Raw genomic sequence first — 25,229 nt, 5'->3', positions numbered from 1 at the left:
AGTACTGTCAAGTGTAATCTTAAAAAAAGTATGAAGTTCAAGCTATCATTTGATTCACCACTTATCATAAAGTTATTCCAGTTTGAGTGAATTCCACTCTGTTTCAGTAGCCTTCGGCTAAGATATAACAAAAAGGCTTCTTATAGGGACGAAAAAGTCATAAAGGGAATATTCTTCTTAAGACGGTTAATTTTGAATGTATAGCAGAGTTATCTAATAAGTATTTCAGATTCTTACTTATTCTGAAAACTCAGAAGGACCATGTTAATGTCTTGGTAAATTATTCGGGGAAGTTCCAGTCCAGTTTTTACTACTAATCATTGAACTCTCTCACTATCGTCAAAACTGAAAGTTATTGATCAAAAATTCGTTGCGGTTGCCATATTTGATTTAAAAATTGAATGCTCTTTACGTTATTATTAGAACGGCTATTTTAGGAATTAGTAGATCAACTACAAATAATTAAATGTATATTATCATTTCTTTATATCATTTTTCAGTATTCACCAATAAATGTAGACGCAAACAATTTTAGAATGCTTTTACAAATTTGGAGCACTTAATTCGTAGAGATTGATTTTTAAGCTTATATAATTTGATTTCGAAAACTACTGAAAATATTTGAACAATTATATTGAAAACTCCTTTGCATGGGTAGTATTTCAAGATTAACAATAACGAAATAAAAGGAAATAATGTCTAATTTTTATTAGACTTTTAAAATGTATTGTGAAGTTTGTTCGATAGTATGTGTGTTATTTCTTATACAAAATCATATCGGATTACCTGCTGAGTCCACCAGTTGGAATCAAACCACTGATTTTAGTATTGTAAATCGGTAGACTTACCGCTGTACCAACTGGGGAGTTGTTGGATAGTAAATGAAACATAATGTATTAATACTTACTTGTTTGCACCGTGAGGTTAATCAGCAAGTTATTTATATTCTGTATATTAATGTAAGCTGTTATAAGTTTATTCTAAAAGCAAAGCCCGGTGATCAGGTGGTTAGGGCAGTTTGAGGCTCGCAGGTTCGAATCCCAATCACACCAAACATGCTCGCCTTTTCAATCATTGGGGCGTTATATTGTAATGGTCAGTCCCACTATTTGTTGGCAAAAGAGTAACCCAAGAGTTGGCTGTGAGTGCTAATGACTTGCTGCTAAGCTATGAACGGCTAACGCAGATAATCTTCGTGCTGTTGTGGGTGAAATTCAAAACACACAAACATTTTAAAACCGAATACTTTTTACATTTTTTAGATATTACTACTTTCAATGTGCATTTCTGTAACATACATTAATTTTAATTAATTCACTTAAACTATATTTTTATTTGTAAGCACGTGAATGAAAATAGATTTTATTAAGCTTACAATACTTCAGTAAACTATGATAAGTAAATAATAATTCTAACCATTAGCATATCGTTGTGGAGAGAGGATATTTACTATATATCTTAAATAAGTGTTCAGAGATACAGCATTGGAAAGGATTGTTTATTGTTATTTAATTTTTACGACGTTTCTACTACGCATGTGGCCATCATCAGGTAACTCTCTCTATTTTGTGAAATATTTTGCGATCATTTTTTGTCCTGAAAGTCTTATACGTTCTACAGTTATTCCTGTACGCTGAATTCGAAAATAATATATATTTTTCTCCATTATGTTTACAAAACCTTTTACGTACTTTTATGTAAGGGAATCATTTTCATTAAAATCGGATTATATTATTTTATTATACTTAAAATGCTGACAACTACTGGCTATAGATTTCCCTGGACCAAACGCGACAGTAGATTCTTGTTGATTGTTTTAAAACCCACGAAAAACAAACCGCTAGGATGTAAACAAATAACAGACCCTATGACGTTATATCCTGGATAGTATTTGTTTTTGCGTATACGTACTTTGACATTATTTTTCTTTCCAATGTTATTTAGTTTGTTTGTTTAGAATTAAGCATAAAGCTACACAATGGGCTATATGTGCTCTGCCCACCACGGATATTGAAAATCGAATTTTAGCGGTGTGAACTACATTTCGCTATGCCACTAGATAATTACAATATTATTTATTTATTTGTCTCTAAAATAACAACGAATTTTGCAAATACACCAAACGTAATATGTTATATTTCTGGTAATTCTTTATTAGTCCGTAGTTTAGGAAATTGCCTTCAGATGAACAGTTTGAGAGGACAGTGAAGAAAGTTGAAAATAAAACATGGATTACCTTAAAGACCTTATTGACAACTTCTTAGGAAACAACAAGGACCCAACTTACGAAAACATTGTCAATAACATGCTCGATAAATTAAAAGATTTCGGCTGTAATATGAGTTTGAAAGTTTATTTCTTACACTCACATATTGACTATTTCCCTAAAATCTCTGCTCTGTCAGGGAAGAGCAAGGGAAAAGGTTTCAAGGAAAATGGAGAGGAGATATTAAGGAAGGCGGAACATCACACTACTGGATATTGAAAGAAAAAGCTCCAGACCCAATACATAAAACTACCACAATACATAGTTTTCAGAGTAAAAGATGTAGATTTTACAAAGAAAAAGGATTCCCATTTATTTGACATCAGTGTTCTTCCTTTTTCTTCAGTTTGTTTGTATTTTTGTAAACTATATATTCATTATGGTGTTTTTTTTTATTGTTACGTTCATGCCATTAACACAGCTTTACACCCTTTTACACTTTGTATTTTGTGGATTTGAGACAAAGACCATTAATTGTCATTTCTACAATATGTAAACAACGTTCACTTTAACACCAAATTCATTCGTGAAGAAAAGAATGAAATCCAGGATTTTAATTATATGAACATAACAACAGAAAGAAACTCCAACAATTTTAACAGGAAAAACTTTCATAAATCTGATAATGACAACAACTATGCAAAATGGAACTCATTAAACACAACTCAACAAACTGGCACGTAACTAAGCACTTTCAACACAGCATTTAACATATGTAGTCGCAGCACGAACTAGATTCAGTATCTGATACATTTATCAACTAATGTCTCGTCCCTAAACACGTTATCACCAGCACCTTAGCCGAGTATACAAACAAACTTAATAACAGAAAAAATAAAGAAAATATCATGAACTCCATGAAAGACACAAAATGAACAAACTCAGTCATACTAATATGTATCTTACCATATCATAGCTAGGTAACAAATACATCCTAAACATTTAGAAACAAGTATCAAAATAACACAATATAAAAATAAAAGTTACTTTGATTTAAAAACCAAGCACTTGAATCAAAGGTTATCTAAAAAAAGTTTATTCTGACAACTTCAATGACGGAAGTATCTACAAGTATCAATGCGATTGCACTATACACAGTATAGCCAGGTGGTTAAGGCACTCGACTCCTAATCTGAGGGTCGTGGGTCAAGATTCCAGTCGCACTAAACATACCCGCCCTTTCAACTGTTGAGGCGTTATAAGTGATGGTTAATCTCACTATTCGTAGGTAAAAGAGTTGGCGGGGGATGGTGATTACTAGTTGCCTTCCCTCTAGTCTTACACTGCTAAATTGGGGACAGCTAACGTAGATAATCCTCGAGTAGCTTTGCGCGAGATTAAAAATACAAACAACAAACAAGCGATAGCACTTACATAGGCGAAACATGACAAAACATAAACATAAGGATCAAAAACCATAATAATCCTCCATCACACATTTACAAACACAACATAAAAAGTCGTCATCCCATTAAAATTAACAACTTCGAAATATTATGCAATGAGAACCACATCAATAGAAGAAAAATAATAGAAGCGTTATTTATTCGTGAACTAAAATCTAATTTAAGTAAAAACCTCATGTATCTTGCTATATGTTTTCTAACCTGGTATAAAATGGTCACTCAGTATTTAACCAATTAAAGACATTTATCTGATGATGGCCACATGAGGGGTCAAAATGTCATAAAATATTTAAATAAAAATAAATTATCCACTCAAAAGTTGTATCTTTGGACTTTTATGTAAGTTCCCCGCTAGTACAGCGGTAAATATACGGATTTACAATGCTAAACTCAGGGGTTCTGTTCTCCGCGGTGAACACAGCAGATGGCCCAATGTGACTTTCCTGAAAGGAAAACACTCTTATTTAAACATTAGTTTATTCTTATTGTTTTAAGGTGGGAAAATAATGATATTAGCATGCCAGTTCTTTTCTACATCTTATGTCAAGAACACTTTTCTAAAAAGTACGTACATTATGTATGCGTGATTTTGTATCAATGTGTATTTGTTAGCTTCTTTTACCCGGAGTTGGTGGGTTCCGTCACCGACACTGGTAACTCGACACTGTCGAACTGTGTTATAGATCACTTTGTTTCAGGATTTTTTGCTAAATTTGGATTAAAAACACCTAAAAATGTAGTGTTTTACAAAATTTTGTATGCAAAAACGGCTCGTTTGGGTTGAGAAAATATTTTACATAGAAGAGCGAACAACGTTTCGACCTTCTTCGGTCATCGTCAGGTTCACTGAGTTTAGCATTGTAAATCCGTATATTTACCGCTGTACTAGCGGAGAACTTACTTAAAAGTCCAAAGATACAACTTTTGAGTGGATAATTTATTTTTATTTAAATATTTTATGACATTTTGACTCCTCATGTGGCCATCATCAGATAAATGTCTTTATACAATTTATAAACATTCTTTATACAATTTTTTCTTCCTTAACGAGTATTTATATATATATTTTTAGTTGGTTTATTTAAAGACTTGATTAAACATATACGCCCTCGTTCAACAATAATGGCATTTATAATAGGCTGAAGAGTTAAAAAATAGTTCAACTACACATATAGAAATTAATGCGCCACTTTTTCATATGTAATTATATATTGAGAGAGAGATACGCCAGCTTACCAGATAGGAATTTTCAGCTGTTTGCAATGAATATTTCTATTCTCTAATTGGTTAATTTTTACATACACACATATCTTTAAATATACTTTTTATTATATCTTAGTTGAATGTATCAAGAATAAATATAATAATTTTGACAGTTAATTCTGAGTGCTTGCTAAAAAACTATTATTGTAATACACATTGACTTCTGACTTGTCTACTTGAGAAAGTGAGAAAAGATTTACAGTGACAAAATGCGGCATTCGTGAGAACAACAACAACACTTATAAAGTTTTTCAAGTAATATATTAATTATATGACTCTACAAACCTTAAGGCATATTTGTCATGGTTTAAATATATTTGCCTTCTCTGTCCTGTAGTTTCACATGAAGGAAGAAGTCATTCACTCAAATTTCCCGTTTTTCAGGTTTCCTGGTATTTTATAACTATCAGGTCATCCCTTAAGTAACGTCCGATTTAAGGGTCAGAAAAAGAGAAATAATTTTAAATGCTTTTAATGTTATTTAATCAATAATGTATGTTTTATTATTATTAATTACTTCCTACCAACGATTCACAAGCTTCTTAATGCTTCTTCTTTAAAATTCTTGGGATTTGAAGGAAAAGAATGTAGAGGGTAGTTTTGACATCTTCATGTGTTCCAAGCTCTTTTCCATCAAGATAGTTCTGCAAACTCCGAAATAGATGATAATCGGGTGGAGCAAGTTCTCGAGAACTAGGAGGATGTAGAAGCTTTTCCCAGTCTAGCTCTACAATATTTGCAGATGTGATTCTTGCTGTATGGGGCCGTGCATTATCCTGGTTTAACATAGCACCTTTACGATTGATCAAAGCAGGCCTCTTTTCTGTGAGTAAAACATTCAAGCGCTCTAACTGTTGACATATAAGTCTGATGTAATCGTTACATTGAGTGACAGCAAATCAAAATGGATCACTCCCACAATATCCCACCAAACGCTTAACAATATTTTCCTAGAGTGGAGGTCCATTTTTGGGGTGTGCTTTAGCCAGTTACCTGCACTGAACCATTATCTGCGGCGCTTAATATGTTAATAAAATATCCATTTTTCATCTCCAGTCACTAACCTGTCCAAAAAAGATAAGATACATTCACGAGAGTGCAGAGAAGTGCAAATGTCCACTTTTGGTCTAAGGTTGGCGTCTGTCAAATCACAGGATATACATTTTCCAAATTTTGACACATTTTCAAGCTGTTACAGATGACGGTGAACTGTTGGATGGGTTGAATTAAGCTTCTGTACTAGTTCTTCAAATGTTACAGCACAATCTTCCTCACATGTAGCCAGCAGCAAGTCATCATTAAACTCAGCAGGACGGCCTAAACGTGACGCATCAATTAAGCTGTAGTCACCTGATTTGAGCTTATGTTACCACCTTCGACATTTTCTTTCATTGTTTCATATAGCTTCTGCTACACTATTGCTTTCTTAAACTCATAAAGCCTTTTATACCTAATGTGCTCCTTAGACACATAATGGTTTTTGATTAATGATGCGAAAAAAGTGGAGTTGGGTTACTTTTTTTATTTGTCTAAACATTTTTATACACGTCATACTACATATTTAATCCGTTAAAGCCTTCTACAAAGAGAGAAATGATGCAGTACCTGCATTATTAAAGTTTCGGACATTACTTGTGGGATGACCAGATATAATCCCTTTATTCGTTTATCTGAAAGTATTATTACGAGGTTTTATCTTCTGGATAAGAAGGCCTTTAACATAACATATCACCTATCAGTTCCTAAGATAAGCCCAAAGCAAAAATCAGCCTTCTATAAAGCATGAAATATTCAAAGGTATCTGAAATGATTTTAGAATATCGTTCACGTTATCAGTATTGCGACTTTGCTAGTTGGAAAAAAATGTTTATTTGTTTTTGTGTTTGTGTATGTAAAATAATCATGACTCATTTATATAATAATATTTTAAAGGAAACGATCAAATGTGCTATGAGTGTTTTAAGATAGACTTTTTTACACTTTTCAGAAAAGTGCTGACCCAATATATACTTGTGTTAGCATCTATCAATTACATTTGGCTGGATCGATTACTATAATAGTTGGTATGATAGCTGGAAACTATCTAACATTGGCTGTTTTGCTATTGGGTTTTTGTTCGAGTAATTACCCTGAAACAGGGCATATTTTCCACCTTTTTTAGACTGAATGTAAATACTTATTCAGTTAAACGTATCAGTTATCACCTTTCACAAAGTAGAATGTGCAATAAGCATCTGATGAGATCATTGGTGATTTATTAATAAGAGAAAAAAGGATACGAAACATTATCTAACATGTAATAACAAGATAAAAAAGAAGGACATTATCTAACGTTTAATAACGAAATAAAAAAGAAAAGGGGACATTATCTGACGTTTAATAACAAGATAAAGAAGCAAAGGGGACATTATCAAACGTTATCCCTTAAACAAATTTTGTTTCTTAAATAAATGCCCCAGATAAGCTTAATAATTATCTTATATCAAAATGAATCTGTACTTAAAACTCTAAATCAACGTATCTTTTCAATGTAATTTGTGAGTATACAGTTTCTTTAGTTAAAATGTTTTCATCTTATTCCTTAATATCTTAATTCACACTGTGTGTTTTTTCTGTTACAAAGAAAAAGACTATTCTAATATACAGATGGAAAAATTAGCGTTGAAGGACGAAAAGAGCACCTTAGTACAGGAAACACGTTGTTCATACAAGTTTTTTTGGTTTAAGAAGTAAAATGTATCGATTTTCTGCAAAAGTATTTCAGCGTCTGTTTGCTGAATCTTTGTGAAAATGTTCTTTCTTGGCTTTCATTACTGTCTAACACCATTATATTCAATTGACATTGTTTAAAATTTATCGGATACTTTTAATTAAAGAACAACTACTCGTGTTTTATTATTTCTTTATCCATATGTTACAAATAACGTTTGAAATCTACTGATATTAATGATTGATATTTTCTAAGTTATATTTAATGGGTTTTTGTACAGAAACCAGGTGTTTTTACTATAATTTTTTGTGATAAAGTAATAATTTACATGATTATTATTTAAAACACTTTCATACTTAAATTCATTATAAGCTCTGAAATTTATTTGTTGTAGAAAAATTAGATTTTTATAGAACATCACGCATGAAAGTTTCAAAAACGATAATAGAAACGTGTTAAAAGTGCTTCATTCAAAATCAGTATATCAGTCCGTTTCTTAAATACGTTATTGTAAATGTTATATATTCTGCTCCTCGGTTAGAATATTGTGAAATTGCGTTCTCTATTGTTAAGTTGATTTAAAGATATAATAATTTTAAATATAGGGTTTTCTTCATAATTTACTTGTATATTAAGTGTTTTTACAGCATGAACAAGTGTGTTTCTTTGCATGCTAAGTTGATAAATATTGGTTCAGTCAGAAACAATCCGAGAAGTAATAAATCCCTGGATTTTTAATCAGCAGTATATTTATTCTTTATTTGAACATTACTTATACGAAGTTCCCTTATGGGACAGCAGTATGTCTATAGACTTATAACGCTAAAATTAAAAAAAAACCTGAGTAAATTATTTGTAACCTCAGATTTTTTATGAACATTAGTAATTTCTCAATATATTTAACTTTAGACTAACTAATCTTCCATCATTTTTTTAACTAGTTCCAGGTTACAATTATTAATAATTATGTTACAAGTAGATTAAACTGCTATACTGCGTTTTCGGGATTCAACATTTTGAAATGTCTTCCTCACTGAACCTGTTCGTATAATTTTATCTCACATCTGATATTTATAACAGTGCCGCAAGCAGTTTAATATATTATAGAATTTTGAATGTTTTTCATTTAGGTTTGTTTTTTTTAAAAAAATAGAATTTACAGAACGGCTTATTGTTTACTTTTTCATAAAAATCGTTCTATTACTTTAGGTTTTATGTTGTTATTTTGATACAAATATATTAAAAAGCCTTTCTTGAAACGCGCACTTATCTATTTAACTGCTTCTTGCCTTTGTGGAAAGCCAACTCTGGGAAAACGTTATAGTATTCGACCGGTAGAGTTTTTTTTATTTTACTCTTTGACAAGTAAAAATAATATAGTAGCAAACAAACAAACTGTGAGGCCGTGTACACATAAGGAGTGCTTTATAAAGACATGATTGATGTTTTAGAGCCCTTCTATTTAACTAAGTTTGTATTTATTGTTTACAGTTTCCGTTAATATAATTGTATGTGGTACTTGTCAATAAATAGCTGAGTTCCTCTCATCATGGTTTTTCAAATGTATTATGTGGAAAGAACTCTGTAAATTTATATGCAAAAACGGCTCGTTTGGGTTGAGAAAATATTTTACATAGAAGAGCGAACAACGTTTCGACCTTCTATATACAGCTCACGAATCAAAAAACCACGAAACCATATACTGCTGTATACCATATATTCCTGACATCAGCAAACAACTAACCAACATTTGGCAAAAATTAGCAACAAAATATGACATTCCAGTTAATACCAAATTTATTCAAAAACCAGGCACAAAACTGAGGTCTATACTATGTAAAAACTACACTGACAAACACCACACCAACATTATTTATAAAATACAATGTGATAACTGCCACGACTTCTATATTGGAGAAACAAGTAGAAAAATGGAAACCAGATTCAAAGAACATAAAAAGTCACCTTCACACGTTTTTGAACACTGCAAGTCAAATAAACACAACATAACCATAGAAAACACTCAAATACTAAATAAAGAAAAATACATAAACAAACGCAAAATTAAAGAAGCCTTACTTATACAACAACTTAAACCCAAAATAAACCAATATAAAGGAACGCCTTTATACCTATATTAATATAATAAAATAAATAAAATTATATATTCAAACATCTAATACCGCCCTCTACATTTCGACACACAGTTACACAACCCCTTTCAAACATGTGGTCAGCTTCCGGTCAGGTACCTCCTTCTTTGTGAACCTGACGATGACCGAAGAAGGTCGAAACGTTGTTCGCTCTTCTATGTAAAATATTTTCTCAACCCAAACGAGCCGTTTTGCATATAAATTTCTCAATAAGTGGGTTTCTCGACATCACTGAGAACTCTGTAAAGTACAATAAATACTGTGACAGTAAACAACGATTTTTTTGTCTACATGGATGATACCTTGAGGTTATAACTTCTATTATTTTCTGATGCATTGACCAGCATTAAAGTGCATAGTACACAAACTTTGTGAAAGAATAGCATTATTGTTTTGTGTATACAATACTTTGTTTTCTCATTCTCTAATGGTTTTTAAAGAGATTTGCATTTCTTCACAGTGACCTAGAGAAATTGTCTTCCCCAAAACCACCAATAAAGACATGATATTTCGTTCATTCTGGCCAAGTTAATCATTTTGTTTTGGATAAAGATCGTTTTACACGTTTTCCAATGCATCAAGTATCTTTCATTATTCATAACTCAGTCAATTATAGTTTAATACTGCATACTATTTCCTGTCCTATCCCATGTTATTGTGTGGGTCCAGTTTGAATACTTTAAAGGAAATGAATGCATTGAGACTAACACAAGTATAGAGGAGGGAAGAATTTTAGTGCCATGATCGCAGGATGTATTTTCTAGCACTTCTCTGTTTTTCATCAAAAACTTTCATTCAATTTTCTTATAGGGTTGTAAAAGGTTTTGGCTGGGAGAAAATTACATGCTGAGGCTGAAACTATGCGTAAATAATGTTACAGTTTTTATAACTAATCATTTGCTAGAGCAGCTAAATCCCAGCTTTAGTAGAGACTGGAGATACCTCTGGTGAATTGTACTTACCAGCCTGATCTCTTTCGCCAGCAGGCGAGACCATAAGCATCAGTTTACTGAAGAGGACTTTATAGTATCCCCATATACAGAAATGGCGTTTTGTGGTCAGTGTGGGTGCGTTCTGGTGCATACATGTATGTATTATGATAATATAGAACCAAAACAACACCTAAATATTCCTCTTTTAAGGGGTTGGAATATATGAACACAAATTAAGGAGGAAAAGCTTATTATATGCCCAAGACAACTTAACCAATTATCTCATTCTGAAAAAGTGGCTCAGTTTACTTGAAAACAAGCTGCTTCCAAGAAATACTTCTCAAATAGATGGTTACTCAAATAGGTATTAATAATATTTCGTATGACGATATACTAGTGAAATTGCTAGACTTGTTGTCCACTAGATGATTATTAAACTATTGGATACTGATGAGTGCACATATGTTACGTCATTGCAAATTTTGTAATATTAGGCATGGCTGAAAGGTCAATATAATAGATTATAAAAGTATAATGTTATGAGAATTAAGCTATTTAGATTAAACATTTATCTTTAAATATTATAAGGTATAGTCATTTTAGAATGAAAATACATATTTTATTTTTATTTATTTCTTAATTTTTATGGTAGTTATGAGATTCATAAAATCAACCAAACTCGTACAGAGATACAATAGTGAAAATAACAGAACCACTACATATATATTTAAAAATGGCTGGTATGAGTAAAGAAAGCACTAGTAGAGAAGCGAACAACGTTTCGACCTGACGATGACCGAAGAAGGTCGGAACGTTGTTAGCTCCTCTACTAGTACTTTCTTTACTCATACCAGTCGTTTTTAAATATATAATTTTCTGTACAAGTGGGTTTTTTCGTCATCACAGATCAACTACATAGTTTTCTCTAAAAAGAAAATTTAGTAAGTATCTGGAGGTTATAGAGAATTTTTTCAAGGGAAACGTGAACATTTTCTGATGCACAAAAGTACTTTTAATCTTAAAATCGAGTTTTCTTTGTATGTTGAACAATCAATATTCAAAAGGAAAAAAATGCACAAGCAAGTCATTACTTACAAAATATTAAAGCTCATTACAAAAATCTAGTATTTTGTGTACAAAAGCCTTGATATTTTTACTTACAATTTACAAAATTTAATCAGATATGGAGACTGAAAAATATAACAAACCCAAAATGTTTAGGAAGTTGGTCCTTGGAAACGAGCCCATGATGAGAGAGTTAAAAGCATGTGAAGACAATAGATACACGTTAGCCGTGACAACCTTATGAGGGTTCCTTTTTGCAATCAAAACTATGCGACAAGGTTATTGTTAAAAAGCACGGTTGTCAGATAGACCAACATTGTACACGATGGTGTTGATTGTAATATTACTACGACATTCCACAATCGTTATAATGTTCTCAATTTTATCCATAAAAGATCCTAATTTTCATGGATTAGTAAACCATGAACAAAGGAACAAGGTTAACAAGAAACAAAGTAAATGTAAGTGAGGTTTGAGTCGATTTAAGCTAAAATATATTTATTTATATTTATTTGAATAAATTTAAAATTCATCCTTAAGTAATTATAAGGTATAAAGACAGCTACTGTCTTAGAATAATAGTTATTTGAAACTAAGATAGTTTGATAATTGTCAATTTCATTGTTAGTCTTTACAGCTCCAATACAGAAAGAAAAACAACGTTTGATTAGTCAGCTATTCGTAGATGACCAAAGAAGTTATTAGCTAGGTTAAAGACTGAATAATTGTTCAAATATTTTGGTGCGAGCTTTTCTTTTTCGATTTTAAGCAGGTGCTGTCGTTGAACGCTGACGCTTTACCAGAGCACAAGTTTCAAAGGCCCAGGATCAACAAGTGGACTATCCTTCACTACTCTCCTTTTAAGGCCTTTTGGGACTGGATAATACTATTGTTAGTCATTTACACCGCTATATTCACACCTTACGTTGCGGCATTTCTTCTAAATGAGAATAGGACCAAACGTAGCAAAACTTACGGCGATAACCCTATCGTTATCATTGACCTTTTAGTCGACGTCATGTTTATCATAGATATACTCATCAACTTTCGGACAACTTACGTCAACTCAAATGAAGAAGTCGTCAGTCATCCAGGTCGGATTGCTGTCCACTACCTACGAGGTTGGTTTATTATTGATATCGTGGCAGCAATTCCTTTTGACTTGCTGCTTTTCGGCTCCGAAACGGACGAGGTAAGTTCATTTTTGTCTGAATTATTGTATATAGAACTTGTTATATTTCATCTTTATAAAGTATCCATATTTAAAAACCTTCAGAACTCATCCGAATTTCACATAATGCTCATGAAATAAGGATTCTAGTATGTGTAAAAATATTGTTTTTTAAACATCACAATGGCTCATGGTATAAAACTGATACACAGTTGTTAAAGCAAAATGGAAACAATCTCAGTCCTTTGACTCAACAGAACAAACACCATTAATCTAAATATAAGTAAATCAACTGTTATACAGAGAAATTAGAGGGTTTTTAAGATATTGCGATATAAAAAATAAAATCAAGTACATATCTTTGCTATAGATGATGGTAATAATTCCAAATAACGAAAGAGAACTTATTACCTTCATAATTAACATTTTAACCTAGCACCTTTTTCAAAAGATGAAAGATAGAATTTCAAGAAATGGTTTTAGAGATGCAATACATGCATTTGTGAGAAAATTAATGCATTTTTCAATTAATAAAAGCTAATAATCAGAAAGTTATTACAATTTTAATTGTTAGTAAGATTTAACATATTAACTTATTTTCTATTACGCTTTGAACTTTCGCATAATTTCTCAATGAATATTAAAAACAGTTTTTCGTCTTTGAATCTTTCATTTTTCTTCTCGTATAATATTTGCATTTTTAAGGAATTTGATTATTTTTTTAAAATTTTACAATTTTGAGCACTTCACTTGCAGCTATTGCAATAACGAAAGTTTCATAAAACAAACTCAAACGTTGCTCTTGTCAGTTAAAAACTGTTAAAAAGTAAAATAAGTAAATAGTATTATAATATTGAAGTGTAAATGTTACAATAATTATATATTTGTTTGACATTAATTTGAGATAAACTGGACAACTTTCTTATTGTTCAGGTTTATGAAATGCAACCTATGTTTGATGAATTTCAAAACTAAGCTACAGTATTTTAGTTTGTGTTTCGTAAAAGCTCAAGTTTTCTAAAATATTTAACGAATGAATTTCATACTGTAAATAATAATGATTTTCATTCTTTACTAATTTAGGTAATTCATACTTTTACTAATGTAAATATTCAACTTTATTAAATATTCGAAAAAAGTTATGTTGATCATTGAATCAAAATCTTTCAGTTAGTATCGGATTTCACTAAGTAACATCCAGATAAAAGCTTGGTCTTGGTGTGGTTTTGAATCCGCTTGAAAGTAGACGGCATCTTGTTCAGTTATAGTTTATTCATGAAAATGTATATTTGCTATTTTCAGCAAAGAATTACATAACAAAAGTGACATTGAAATTCATGTTAATGTTCTTCATCAGATTGAAGTTTGATCATTTTGTTGACCAAGAAAGATGAAAAAGACACTTTTATATTATTTCGAAGACATTGGAATATTATCTCGTTGGAAGAGCCTTGTATATAATGGTAGAAATTCAGCAGTATAGAATGGGCATATTCATTAACAAAATTAAGGTTATGGTCAAGAATATTTACTATATCTTCCGTACAAACCACATCATATACTTGAACTTATTGCCTATAGTTTGCGCTCTAAACGCCACTAAATCCCTCTTTTCTATTTATTTCAGAAATAATGATAATAAAGAAATATTGGAATGATTCTATATTCTTATATGATAAGCTTACATTGCCTTTCGTATCTTACAATTAAAAATAGTCAAGTATTGACCATTACTGAAGGAACCAAAAATAGGGACACATTCTGTCATCTGTTAATTTTCACTTCCACGACCAAATGTTTCCTATCTTGATCAGTATCTAGATGCTGGGCCCATAGCTTTCCTTGTGAAATGCACATTTCCAATCGATTTCAACTGTTTACAAACATTCACAACAAATGTCTTGGATCACCTGGTCAAAGGCATTGTGTTTGATAATTATTATTCTATTAAACCAACAAAAAGATCTTGAAGATCGAACATATACTTTGCTCAAACTTAAACTTATAAGCTGATCGCGACATAAAAATATTTATTTTACTCCACATAGCTCTATAGTAGAAATATATCAAGATATACACTCTAAAACATTACATTTTGGTCGTAACTAAGTCTGGTTTTCAAAGTATTATACATGAAAATAATATGTTTTTCTCTTTCAGTTGCTACTAACATACCATTATAAAGGCAACTTGTACTTTTCAATTATTAAATTTTATGAATTATTAAGCATTGAAACTATAACGATAACTTTCGACATCACAGTACAGTGCGTACCGGCACATGCATGAAAACAGTCTCAATTACTTGCATTAATGCAGGTGTTTTTGTTGTTGGTGGTGGTGTTTTTTGTGTAGTTTTTTTGTCGTAGTGATTTATCCAATATTAGCTAGAAAAATGGTCTCCAAGAACTTCATAGATCCTAGATTCTTCCAAAAATGTTCAGTGTGATATCCTTCTTTTTATCTTTTGCTGCTTGGTGAAATTGATCTACATGACACAGTGGCTTCTGGTGGCCCATAATCAATCAGCGCGGGAGTAGCCACGAGCAGAAGTAGTATTGCTACTTTGATAAAAAAAAAAGTGATATTGTTTCCTCTTCACTTGCTTATTTCCAATCACTTCTTTACGTCTGTACGTTTCGATCATGCATAACTTTAATTAGTAGCATAGAATATTTACAAAGAACGATGAACAATTAATGTTTTTCTTATTAGTAACTCTGTATTCGAACTTTATTAACGACAAAGAAACTATTTTGTAAAACTTTGTTTAAATAACGAATGAAAAATATTTTCACTGGTTTCACTCATAAATTCAGACTATAAGTATTATACTGACTACATGATGTTAAAACATTTTCTTAGAGAGTTATTGATCGTACGTTTATTTAGAACTAAAACGTTTATCCAGTTTTATTGTGCTACACAAACGACTGCGTTCGCTAACAAAGTTTTAGCACCTAAAATATTGAACGTTTGTAAATGTCAGTAAATTACGTGTGCTTTTTCAATATCTGGATCGTCACATAATGCAATAACAATATATATCTTAAACATTAGTCATTTGCCATAACTAGTATTTTGGCATGATTTAATCATACACGAAATATATTATATATACACATGCATAAATTCAGTAGCTTGAAAATGCCAACTACAAACGAACTATCCCAGACGCGAAATAAAATTGCTTTTTTCCTGCTTATTATTATATTTCCACATTACTTTAAGTTTGTAAAAGTTGTGTTCAAGCTTCTTGTTCAGTAAACACTTCATTACTTAACTGTACGTTCGAAAAACCCTTTAGTAGTTCAGCAATAAGATTGGAGATTTATGATTTTAAAATTGATGATACTGGGAACTTCTGATGTTAAAATTCATAAGATTAAGGACTTATAATGTTTAAATTGATAAGATTGACGACTTATTATGTTGAGATTCAGCTCTGTGTTTAATAAGAACCAAAAGAGGGTCTGGAAATCACGAATAACTTCTTCATGCTGACTCTTAATGTATAAACCATTTCTAAATTTCTAGCATGCTTTATGGCTTGGGAAAGATAAAATAAAAATACATGCTTTGTTATCTTGGAAAAGCTAGAAATAATAAAGATAGTTTATACAATTTTCAAAATTATTTTTGCCCATGCTTTAAATACAAAAATTATATCTATTGGCTTTTAGTGTCAATGTAACATAAATCAAACCAATAAATTCTGCTTTTTGAAAGTAATGTTTCTGAGTAGAATTATGAATTTTCGCAAGATTGACCGAAGACGTTAAATTTAAGTCAAAACCAAAACATTTCTATTTTTTGTTTTTAGTTGCTTAATGTTTTCATCCACGAAACAATACTACGCATTAAATCGCCGACTCGCGTACCGTTTTTAATTGTAGGAAAATTAGTTTCTTAGATTCAAAATAGAACATTTACTTAATGATAAAAATTTATCAAAGGCTTAAAACAAATCCCTGCTTTGGCCGCATTGCTCCATATCTACCTTTAAATAAAAACAGTTGTAAGATATATCGACCAAATTATAAAATTTTAAACCAATGGGCAATTTCTTTTTTCTCTACGTTCAGACCACTACACTGACTGGTCTGCTGAAAACGGCTCGACTGCTAAGGTTGGTGAGGGTGGCTAGAAAAATCGACCGCTACTCAGAGTATGGAGCAGCTGTGTTGCTTCTGCTCATGGCTACTTTTGCGCTAATTGCTCATTGGCTAGCCTGCATCTGGTATGCCATTGGCAACGCTGAGCGCCCTCTTCTAAACCACAAGATAGGCTGGCTAGACCATTTGGCTAATGCTACCCACCAATTCTACAATAACTCATATGGAGGACCTAGCATCAAAACCAAGTATGTGACTGCATTGTACTTCACCTTCAGTAGCCTGACGAGTGTGGGTTTTGGCAACGTCTCTCCAAACACAAACATGGAAAAAATCTTCGCCGTTCTTATCATGCTTATCGGATGTAAGTTTTCATTTTATAAAGAGTTTTTACAGTAATTATTTTGGGAGTTTTAATTTTATCTTTAAACGGAGTTAGCGGACAGTTAAGCAACTTTTTTTCTACTTTATTTTATTGTATCCAAAAGTTTTGTTGTGCTTGTTGTAATTATTACATAATTTATAACGAACTTAACTTACAAGGATTTTATAGCAGTATGCGAATTTTTCTTTTCCATTGTTCTATACTTGAAATATGTAAAATAGTCGTCACTTTTCCGTAAGCTAAAAATGCGTTACATTAGAGATGTCGGACACCGCAAAGCAGTATAACCAATTCCCTGTATCATATATTATCTTTGTTGTAATTGTGTTTGGCGGTTTATTTTGTCCATGAAAATTGTCTCTTTGTATTTTACAAATTATTTACTGTGTTATTTGGCTGAAATAGCAGAACTTACACACCACCAATCTCAATTTTTTTTCATTTTTGTCTTTTAATTTTCAAACGACCAAACAACAAACAAAGCTTGCATTCATAACACGAAGAGAGCAGAATTTTGAATCTCAGATATGTATAACGAAACATTGTCGACTTTGCTCTGCAAAATTTGAGAAAACGTGTTTAGACATTTATTCCATAAAAACTGACAGAAATGGGATACAACAATGAAAGTAAATCTAGAATATATTTTCTAGTTGAATGAACTGCTGTCAGATAATGCAAAACAATACACTTTAACCAAATTACCGTGTCCGGTTGTGATTGTTTCGAATAATAGCGCCATGCTGATGTATGACATTTGATATTTCACTTGTCTGAGGTTTACGATATATAAAATAATATAATTAAAAATAATTATTAATACAAAACTTAGAACCACATATTAGCTACTTTGTTAAGAATTGAATTTTACATCTTTTTTTTTGATACACGAAAGATATTACATCAGTTTAAAATATCTTGTAATTTATTGGATGAGCCCCTATCTCAAAGGCAAAATAATGGTCTCTCATCGTTTTCTTCAGATTCTCTGATTGTTTCAAACTTATGTGGTGCTATGTTATTAGAATGTATTGATGATAAACAAATGCCTGATGGCGCTTTATAAAATTGACTTATATATGTATGCTATGGCACCTATTCATATTAGCACCTATGTATTCGATTTAAGATTAGGTTTTTACAATTTTATAGTGCAAAACCCCAGGTTAATATTATAGTTGAATGAACATATATTAACACACGTTCAGAGTAAACATATTCAGAGTTAAACAGAGTATAACGAGATATTTTAATGGGTGTATAGCAAAGGAACATATTTTAAAAAGATAACCTTCAATGTTGTTTATGAAATCAAAATAACTCGCAGAGTAGACATCAAAAGGTTATAAAACTTTACTCCAAATCAACTCTGGATAAAGTCCTTTTTAATAAAGTGAAGATTATTGTTATTAAAGGACAATGCCCTACATAACATTCCATACAGTAGTGATAAATCTAGATATATATCCAGGCAAGATTAGGAAATCGAAGAAGATTCGCAAGCTTAAAGTTCACAATATTACAATCATTCAGTGAAATAAAAAAAAAAAACATTTTTTCATGCAAGAATGACTACAAAATTTAAATTACATTAACCCAATTCAATTGCATACCTTTCAGGTCCCCTACCCTACTGCAACTTCAGTGATTTTTGTGAATATCGTTTATTCGTAAAAGTTGCCTTGAAACTTAAATTTACGTACAGTGGAGGGTATTTGGTATCCTGAACAATAATACTCTGTATACCGTATATAGATTAAAGTATTAATTCAGAAATATTGATGTTCAGGCACAGAAATCCCTAACTTATAGCTAGTGATTTTAGGTAAGAGACCAGAAAGTAACACCTTCCACCTTTGTGACCTTTGTGACTATTATAACCGAATAGCGAATATGCTCCAAAACTGTAACTGTGAATTGAGTTTTAGCGACACAACATGAACCATTATGCAACATACAGCCATAAAGGAAAGAAAATCCATATAAACAGCTATTTTAACTTTCAAATTTTACCACCTGTTATCGACACATACAATAACATAAAAATATCATTTTACCATATATTCTGGAAATTGAGCGAACATCTCTGGTATTTGTGGAAAATGAATATACAAGTATAAATGGATCACGTTGAAAACTTAACTTTGTTAGGATTGCTATGAAATAACAGAAATATATTCAGTAGCTTTACATTCCTGAGACAGCTATCACAACATGAGCCAAAAAATTATGGAAATATCCTTAAAAAGTATCCTCCCCAAAATAAAATCATAAAGAGGTGAGTTATTATAGAAATCCAACATAAGTTTGCAAAATAAAAGTGAAATGGCATATATAAATGTTTAAATATCTTAAAATACCCCTGTCCATAGTGGCTCAGCAATAATCTGAAACCAGACACGATAATTCAGCCAAAGTATTTCGTTTTGCACTATTTGGCAGTAATTCATCCACCTACGAAATATCTACTAATTTTACTTTCATTCTATCGCTATTCAATTCCAAGTCTGCCATTTTTATAGGATCACTATCTAAACACGTCTCCTCAAAATGTGCAGAATAAAGTTGACAATGTTTTGTTATACTTTATATCGTAAATTATGCTGCCTTTGTGTTATGATTAAAAACATGGTTTGTTGTTTGGTCCTTTAGAAATTAACTAAAATAAAAAAGACTTGAAGCGTCTGTTTTCCTTATAGCAAAGCCACATCGGGCTATCTTCTGTGCCAATCGAGGGGAATCGAACCTCTGATTTTAGTGTTGTAAATCCGTAGACTTACCGCTGTACTAGCGGGGGCGACTTAAAGCCTTGTGACACTGTAAACCACAGCACAGCACAGATAGTCTATAGTGTAGCTTTTTGTTTAGCAACAAACAAACAAATATTAAGCTCTTGCAAACCAATATGAAAATAAACACAATGCTGTTTTAGGTTTTCGTCCATGTTTCTTAGTTTAAAAACAGTTTACTAGAGGGAATTTTACTAATTTCAAATGTTAAACCAATGGCTGCATTAAAATATTTCAATAGTTTTGTAAACTTCCTGATGTGTATGAAGGTTTACCGATAAAAATAGTTTTAGGGACAAAAGATTTTTCACGCAAAAAATAATAGGAAAATGATAAAAAACTGAATATTTTTTATTTATTGTGAAAAATGATAAAGTCATTTGTAAATTTTTGATTGGACTAGGCCTTAATTAGAATATTTTCCTGGTTAATACAATTATTGATTACAATATATCTATCAGAAAAAAATTCGTTTGAGCTTCTTTTTATAGTACCTTAAAGCAAATCATTTTATACAGTTATTTATTTATTAATAGTACTATTTCGAGGAGCTTCGAAATGAACTTATTTCCGAACTGTATCATAGCTCTAATTTCTATTAAGGTGATTGGTCTTTATTCTTGTAAATGGTACCTATCATGTAATGGTTTTTATTAAACCTATATTTTCTGCAGCCCTAATGTATGCCAGTATTTTTGGTAATGTATCTGCCATCATCCAGAGATTGTACTCTGGAACCGCTCGTTATCATACTCAGCTACTTCGGGTGAAGGAGTTTATTCGGTTTCATCAGATCCCAAACCCGCTTCGGCAGAGGTTGGAAGAATACTTTCAGCACGCTTGGACTTACTCTAATGGTATCGACATGAATATGGTATGTTGTTAGTTAGATGATATTATAATTAATATGAACATGGCAGCTAGTCAGGTTGGCATTATATAATTAATTTCATGCCAATTTTTTACCTCATCTGTAGTAAAACCTCGATACAAATACCATTATAAAACTCGTTTATAATTATTTTAAAGAACGGTTTGATTTCATATGAAACAAAAACAGTTGCATTTAATGCCTCTATTAGTGGCATAATTCTAACTTACTGCGATCGGTTAATTAATTTTTCATTATAGTTGTTTCTTTTCCACTCTTTATCCTTGTATTTTAATTGTAAATTATATCTTTATCATATCAGTGGTATGCATAATTCGATTGTACTTTGTATTTTATCTTCATAAGGGAAAACTCTGTTATAATTAACACACTGTTTTTGGTAATATTTGTCATATTTTAAAAAGATTTTTCAAATGTAAATATATTTTTAGACCCAGTGTTTTTTCACAGTTGTTTATTTAGCAGATTTGTTTTTTGGTTTCATAAAGAGTACAGAGATACGACTTAGATCTTACTTTGCCAGTCTTGCAAATGAAAATAAAATATAGTCTATTAAACGGAAGTTAATAAGAATACTATATTATAGGTTTTAGTATATATTTGCTTATAACAAATAATACTGTTCCTTTTAATTTGAAAAAAGTCATTTAATTCTAGAAAAATAAATTGAATGGATGAGTACGAAACGAATGCTTGTATGTACATGATTTGGTTTACTAAGGGAATTCAACTGAAATATTCGTAAGTATTTGGTGAAAGTAAATTATCGGAATAAAATCAAAGAGGGTAAATGGATTTAATGAAATAATTTTTACATAAAAAATATTAAAGTGAAATTTATTATTTTAATATTGACGTGAAAGTATAAATGAGTTGAAAAATACAAATATGTATTTATGTAAAATATTCTTTTACATAAAAGTGTAGTGATAAAAATCATAAAGGTTCTATTACAATAGTCAAACTTTTATTTTCAATGAAAAGGACTGTTTTTGTTCAAAATTATATTAAAATATATGTTTTTATAGCCGCGAATAAAATACAATGAAGTGCTCATCATGCATATATAATTTATTTGTGTGCAAACTTTTCAATTTTAAGAATAGTACGGGATCAGTTTGTATGTATAAGTTATTGGCCATTTAAACACGTGATGCTGAATATGATGGTCCGATACAATACTTTTCTGAATTATTTGACAGTCTTTGAAGAATTTTTTTTTCAAAATATGGACGTTAAGGCTGAATGTATTGTATTTGAGTATATTTGAGTGAAATGTGAAATAATATATTGAAAAAAAAACATTTAGCAAGAAACAGTTGCCCTAAAATCTCGTTTAAGTTTTTAAAAGAACATTCTCTATTTTGGTACAATATAAATTACTTATTTGCAAGTATTCAAATATAAATGTATCTGTTTCTGGTAATTATTTGGTCAAACATGGCCAGTGTAGCTAATATTTACAGCCCTCTTAGTATCTAGTTCTAAACTGTATAACTTATATACCTTTTATACTTAAAAAGCATTACAATAATTCACAAAACCAACATGTATCATATAATCAAATAACTATTTTTAAACATTGCGAGTCGATATCATATCATAATTGAACTCTTGCTTATATGTTAGTGGAAAAACTTTTATTACGCAATACGCAAACCCCAACTTCGAATTTTTTTTATCCTGTGTTCATGCAGAGTAGAAATAAGGGTCACTATTTTCCCGTTTCGCCTCTGTTTACTGTGAGTGCGAACTTTATTTTACTCCATTCTCATGGTGCAGATATGATGTCATGAATACGTCACTCGCGGATTTAATGCACTGGCACTACAGGTAGTTAGCTAGTATTTCTAATAATACACTCTTGTATTATAATTTGTATAGGTAGTATGCTTGTTCATACATTATCAAAAAAGTAATTTTTAAAAATAAAAAAGTGAATAAAATATTTAGCATCAGTAAACTTTGTTAAAAAATAAATAAAAGTTGTGTTCTATCACTGTGTTAGGTTAGTGTTTCAAGTAATGTGATTTGAAAGTTAAATAGCAAGTCAAATAGTAATAACTATTATTTAAACAGTTTATTTGTCTTAGGGCAAAGCCACATTGGTCTATTTGCTGTATACACTGTAGGAAATCAAACCACAACTTTTTGCGTTGTTAGTTCTTCCATTTAACGACCCGTCATGGCCAGATGGAATAAGGCGTTTGACTCGTAATCTGAGAGTCGCGGGTTCGAATCCCGTCACTCCAAACATGCTCGCCCTTTCAGCTATAGGAGCGATATAAGTTGACGTTCATTCCCACTATTCGTTGGTAAAAGAGTAGCCCAAGAGTTGGCGGTGATGACTAGCTGCCTTCCCTCTAGTCTTATACTGCTAAATTAAGGATGGCTAACGCAGATAGCCCTCGAGTAGCTTTACGCGAAATTCAAAAAGAAACTTTTTGATTTTCATGTTAACATATTTTATCAAAATTTAAAATTAGAACACCTTAAGTAAATTATGTCTAATATAACAAAACTGGTACAACAAGTTTATTTGTTTTGAATTTCGTGTAAAGCTACACGACATCTATCTGCGCGGGTCGTCCTTAATTTAACAGTGTAAGAGTAGAGAGAATGCAGCTAGTCACCACCACTCGCCGTCATTCTTGGGCTACTCTTTGAACAACAAATAGTGGGATTAACCGTCATTTAACCGATGACTGAAAGGGCGAATATGTTTGGTGTGATGGGGATACGAGCCTGCGACCCTTAAATTATGACTCAAGCGCCACCTGACCATGCCAGCCCACAAGTTTATTAAGTGGCATAATGTTAGTAGTAAAAGCACTACTTGAGGAGCGGAAGCTGTCATGCTACCATGATATTTGACGAAAGAAGATGTCTGTTATCAGATAGCATGTTGCGAAGAGATGCCAAAAAACACCATACTTCTAGTGTTACACAAATTAGAGTTTTGTTGCTAGGGCCACAAAGTAGCACCAGAGGGCGTGTTGATATGATGAGCGCACAGACAGTTTATGAGCGAATCATAAGAGACTGATCTAGTTCAATGTGTAATCAAACTTATAGTAAAAATCAAAGACTTAAAATATATATTTTAACTAAATTACATAACACAATTTCTACAATGGTCAAAATTACAGTTTTGCAGTAAAACAATTTACTGTTTTAATCTCCATTTTTAGAGGATAGTATGTGTATAGGCGGGTGTTTCACAAGGATGATGAGCTTGTCATAAATTTCTCAACTTGCGATTAATATCTGTATTTGATTAGATGTATTAGTATTATTTGTCCTTTATTCATTTTAACATTATTATTTTCTCGCAATAAAGATTTTGCAGTCGGATCTACATGAAAAAAATCTTCCTATTAAAGACGTATTTACATGAAAATGTTTTGCAAATAAAATTGCAAACAAATTTCACTAATATGTTTCTGTGATCCAAATTTGGATAACACTTTTCATTTTGACATACGTCGACAACGATAAGAATCACATACAATATTGTCCTCACAGTACTTTTAAGTTTTAAGTACACATTTAATAATTTTCTTTGATGAATTTTCTTATGTTAAAGTTATGTGGAGGCAGTCTTAATAAATCAAAATATTCTGGTTTCTCATCTCAACTAAAGTAAATGCAGACCCAATGACTACCAGTCTTATGACGCAAATCGTCATAGAAAAAGTACATTTGTTTTTGCTGCATGGTCAGGTATTGATCACCAGCAAACACACCTCCAAGTTTTCTTTGTTCATATACATCCATTTTTTATACATTTCCAACAGCATCGTGTGAGATATTCATATTTGATTATTGTCTTGCAAGTTCTTTCCTTCTAGTCTAGATAGGTTTCTAAGTTTCTGTTTTTGTATGTTTATTACAGAAACATTACTCTTTAAAATCCCTAAAGCACTTTTGTAAATGCAAGTTATAAAATTACTATTAGTTCCAATAATCATATATTTAACTTGTTTATGTGCAGCTTTATTAATGCTTAGAGCAAATCCTGGATTTGCTTAACTCTAGGTGTCATGATGAATAAATGACAAAAACAGTGTAAGCGAACAACA

General features: G+C 31.4%; 1 protein-coding gene across 2 annotated transcripts in view; it reads left to right on the top strand.

The window, feature by feature from the left end:
• LOC143252811 (voltage-gated inwardly rectifying potassium channel KCNH6-like) overlaps window positions 1–25,229 on the top strand; it is a 53,238-nt gene that overhangs the window by 1,091 nt on the left and 26,918 nt on the right. For both annotated transcript variants that reach the window (XM_076505532.1, XM_076505533.1), the window contains exons 2-4: window positions 12,568–12,987; window positions 17,052–17,445; window positions 20,930–21,129. In XM_076505532.1, the coding sequence (XP_076361647.1) occupies window positions 12,568–12,987; window positions 17,052–17,445; window positions 20,930–21,129 (1,014 nt within the window). The remainder of the gene's footprint in view (window positions 1–12,567; window positions 12,988–17,051; window positions 17,446–20,929; window positions 21,130–25,229) is intronic.

The sequence above is a fragment of the Tachypleus tridentatus genome, chromosome 6, assembly GCF_004210375.1.
Source record: "Tachypleus tridentatus isolate NWPU-2018 chromosome 6, ASM421037v1, whole genome shotgun sequence".
NCBI classification, from domain to species: domain Eukaryota; kingdom Metazoa; phylum Arthropoda; class Merostomata; order Xiphosura; family Limulidae; genus Tachypleus; species Tachypleus tridentatus.
The sequence above is the reverse complement of the archived record's forward strand: the minus strand, read 5'-3'. Positions and strand labels throughout refer to the sequence as shown.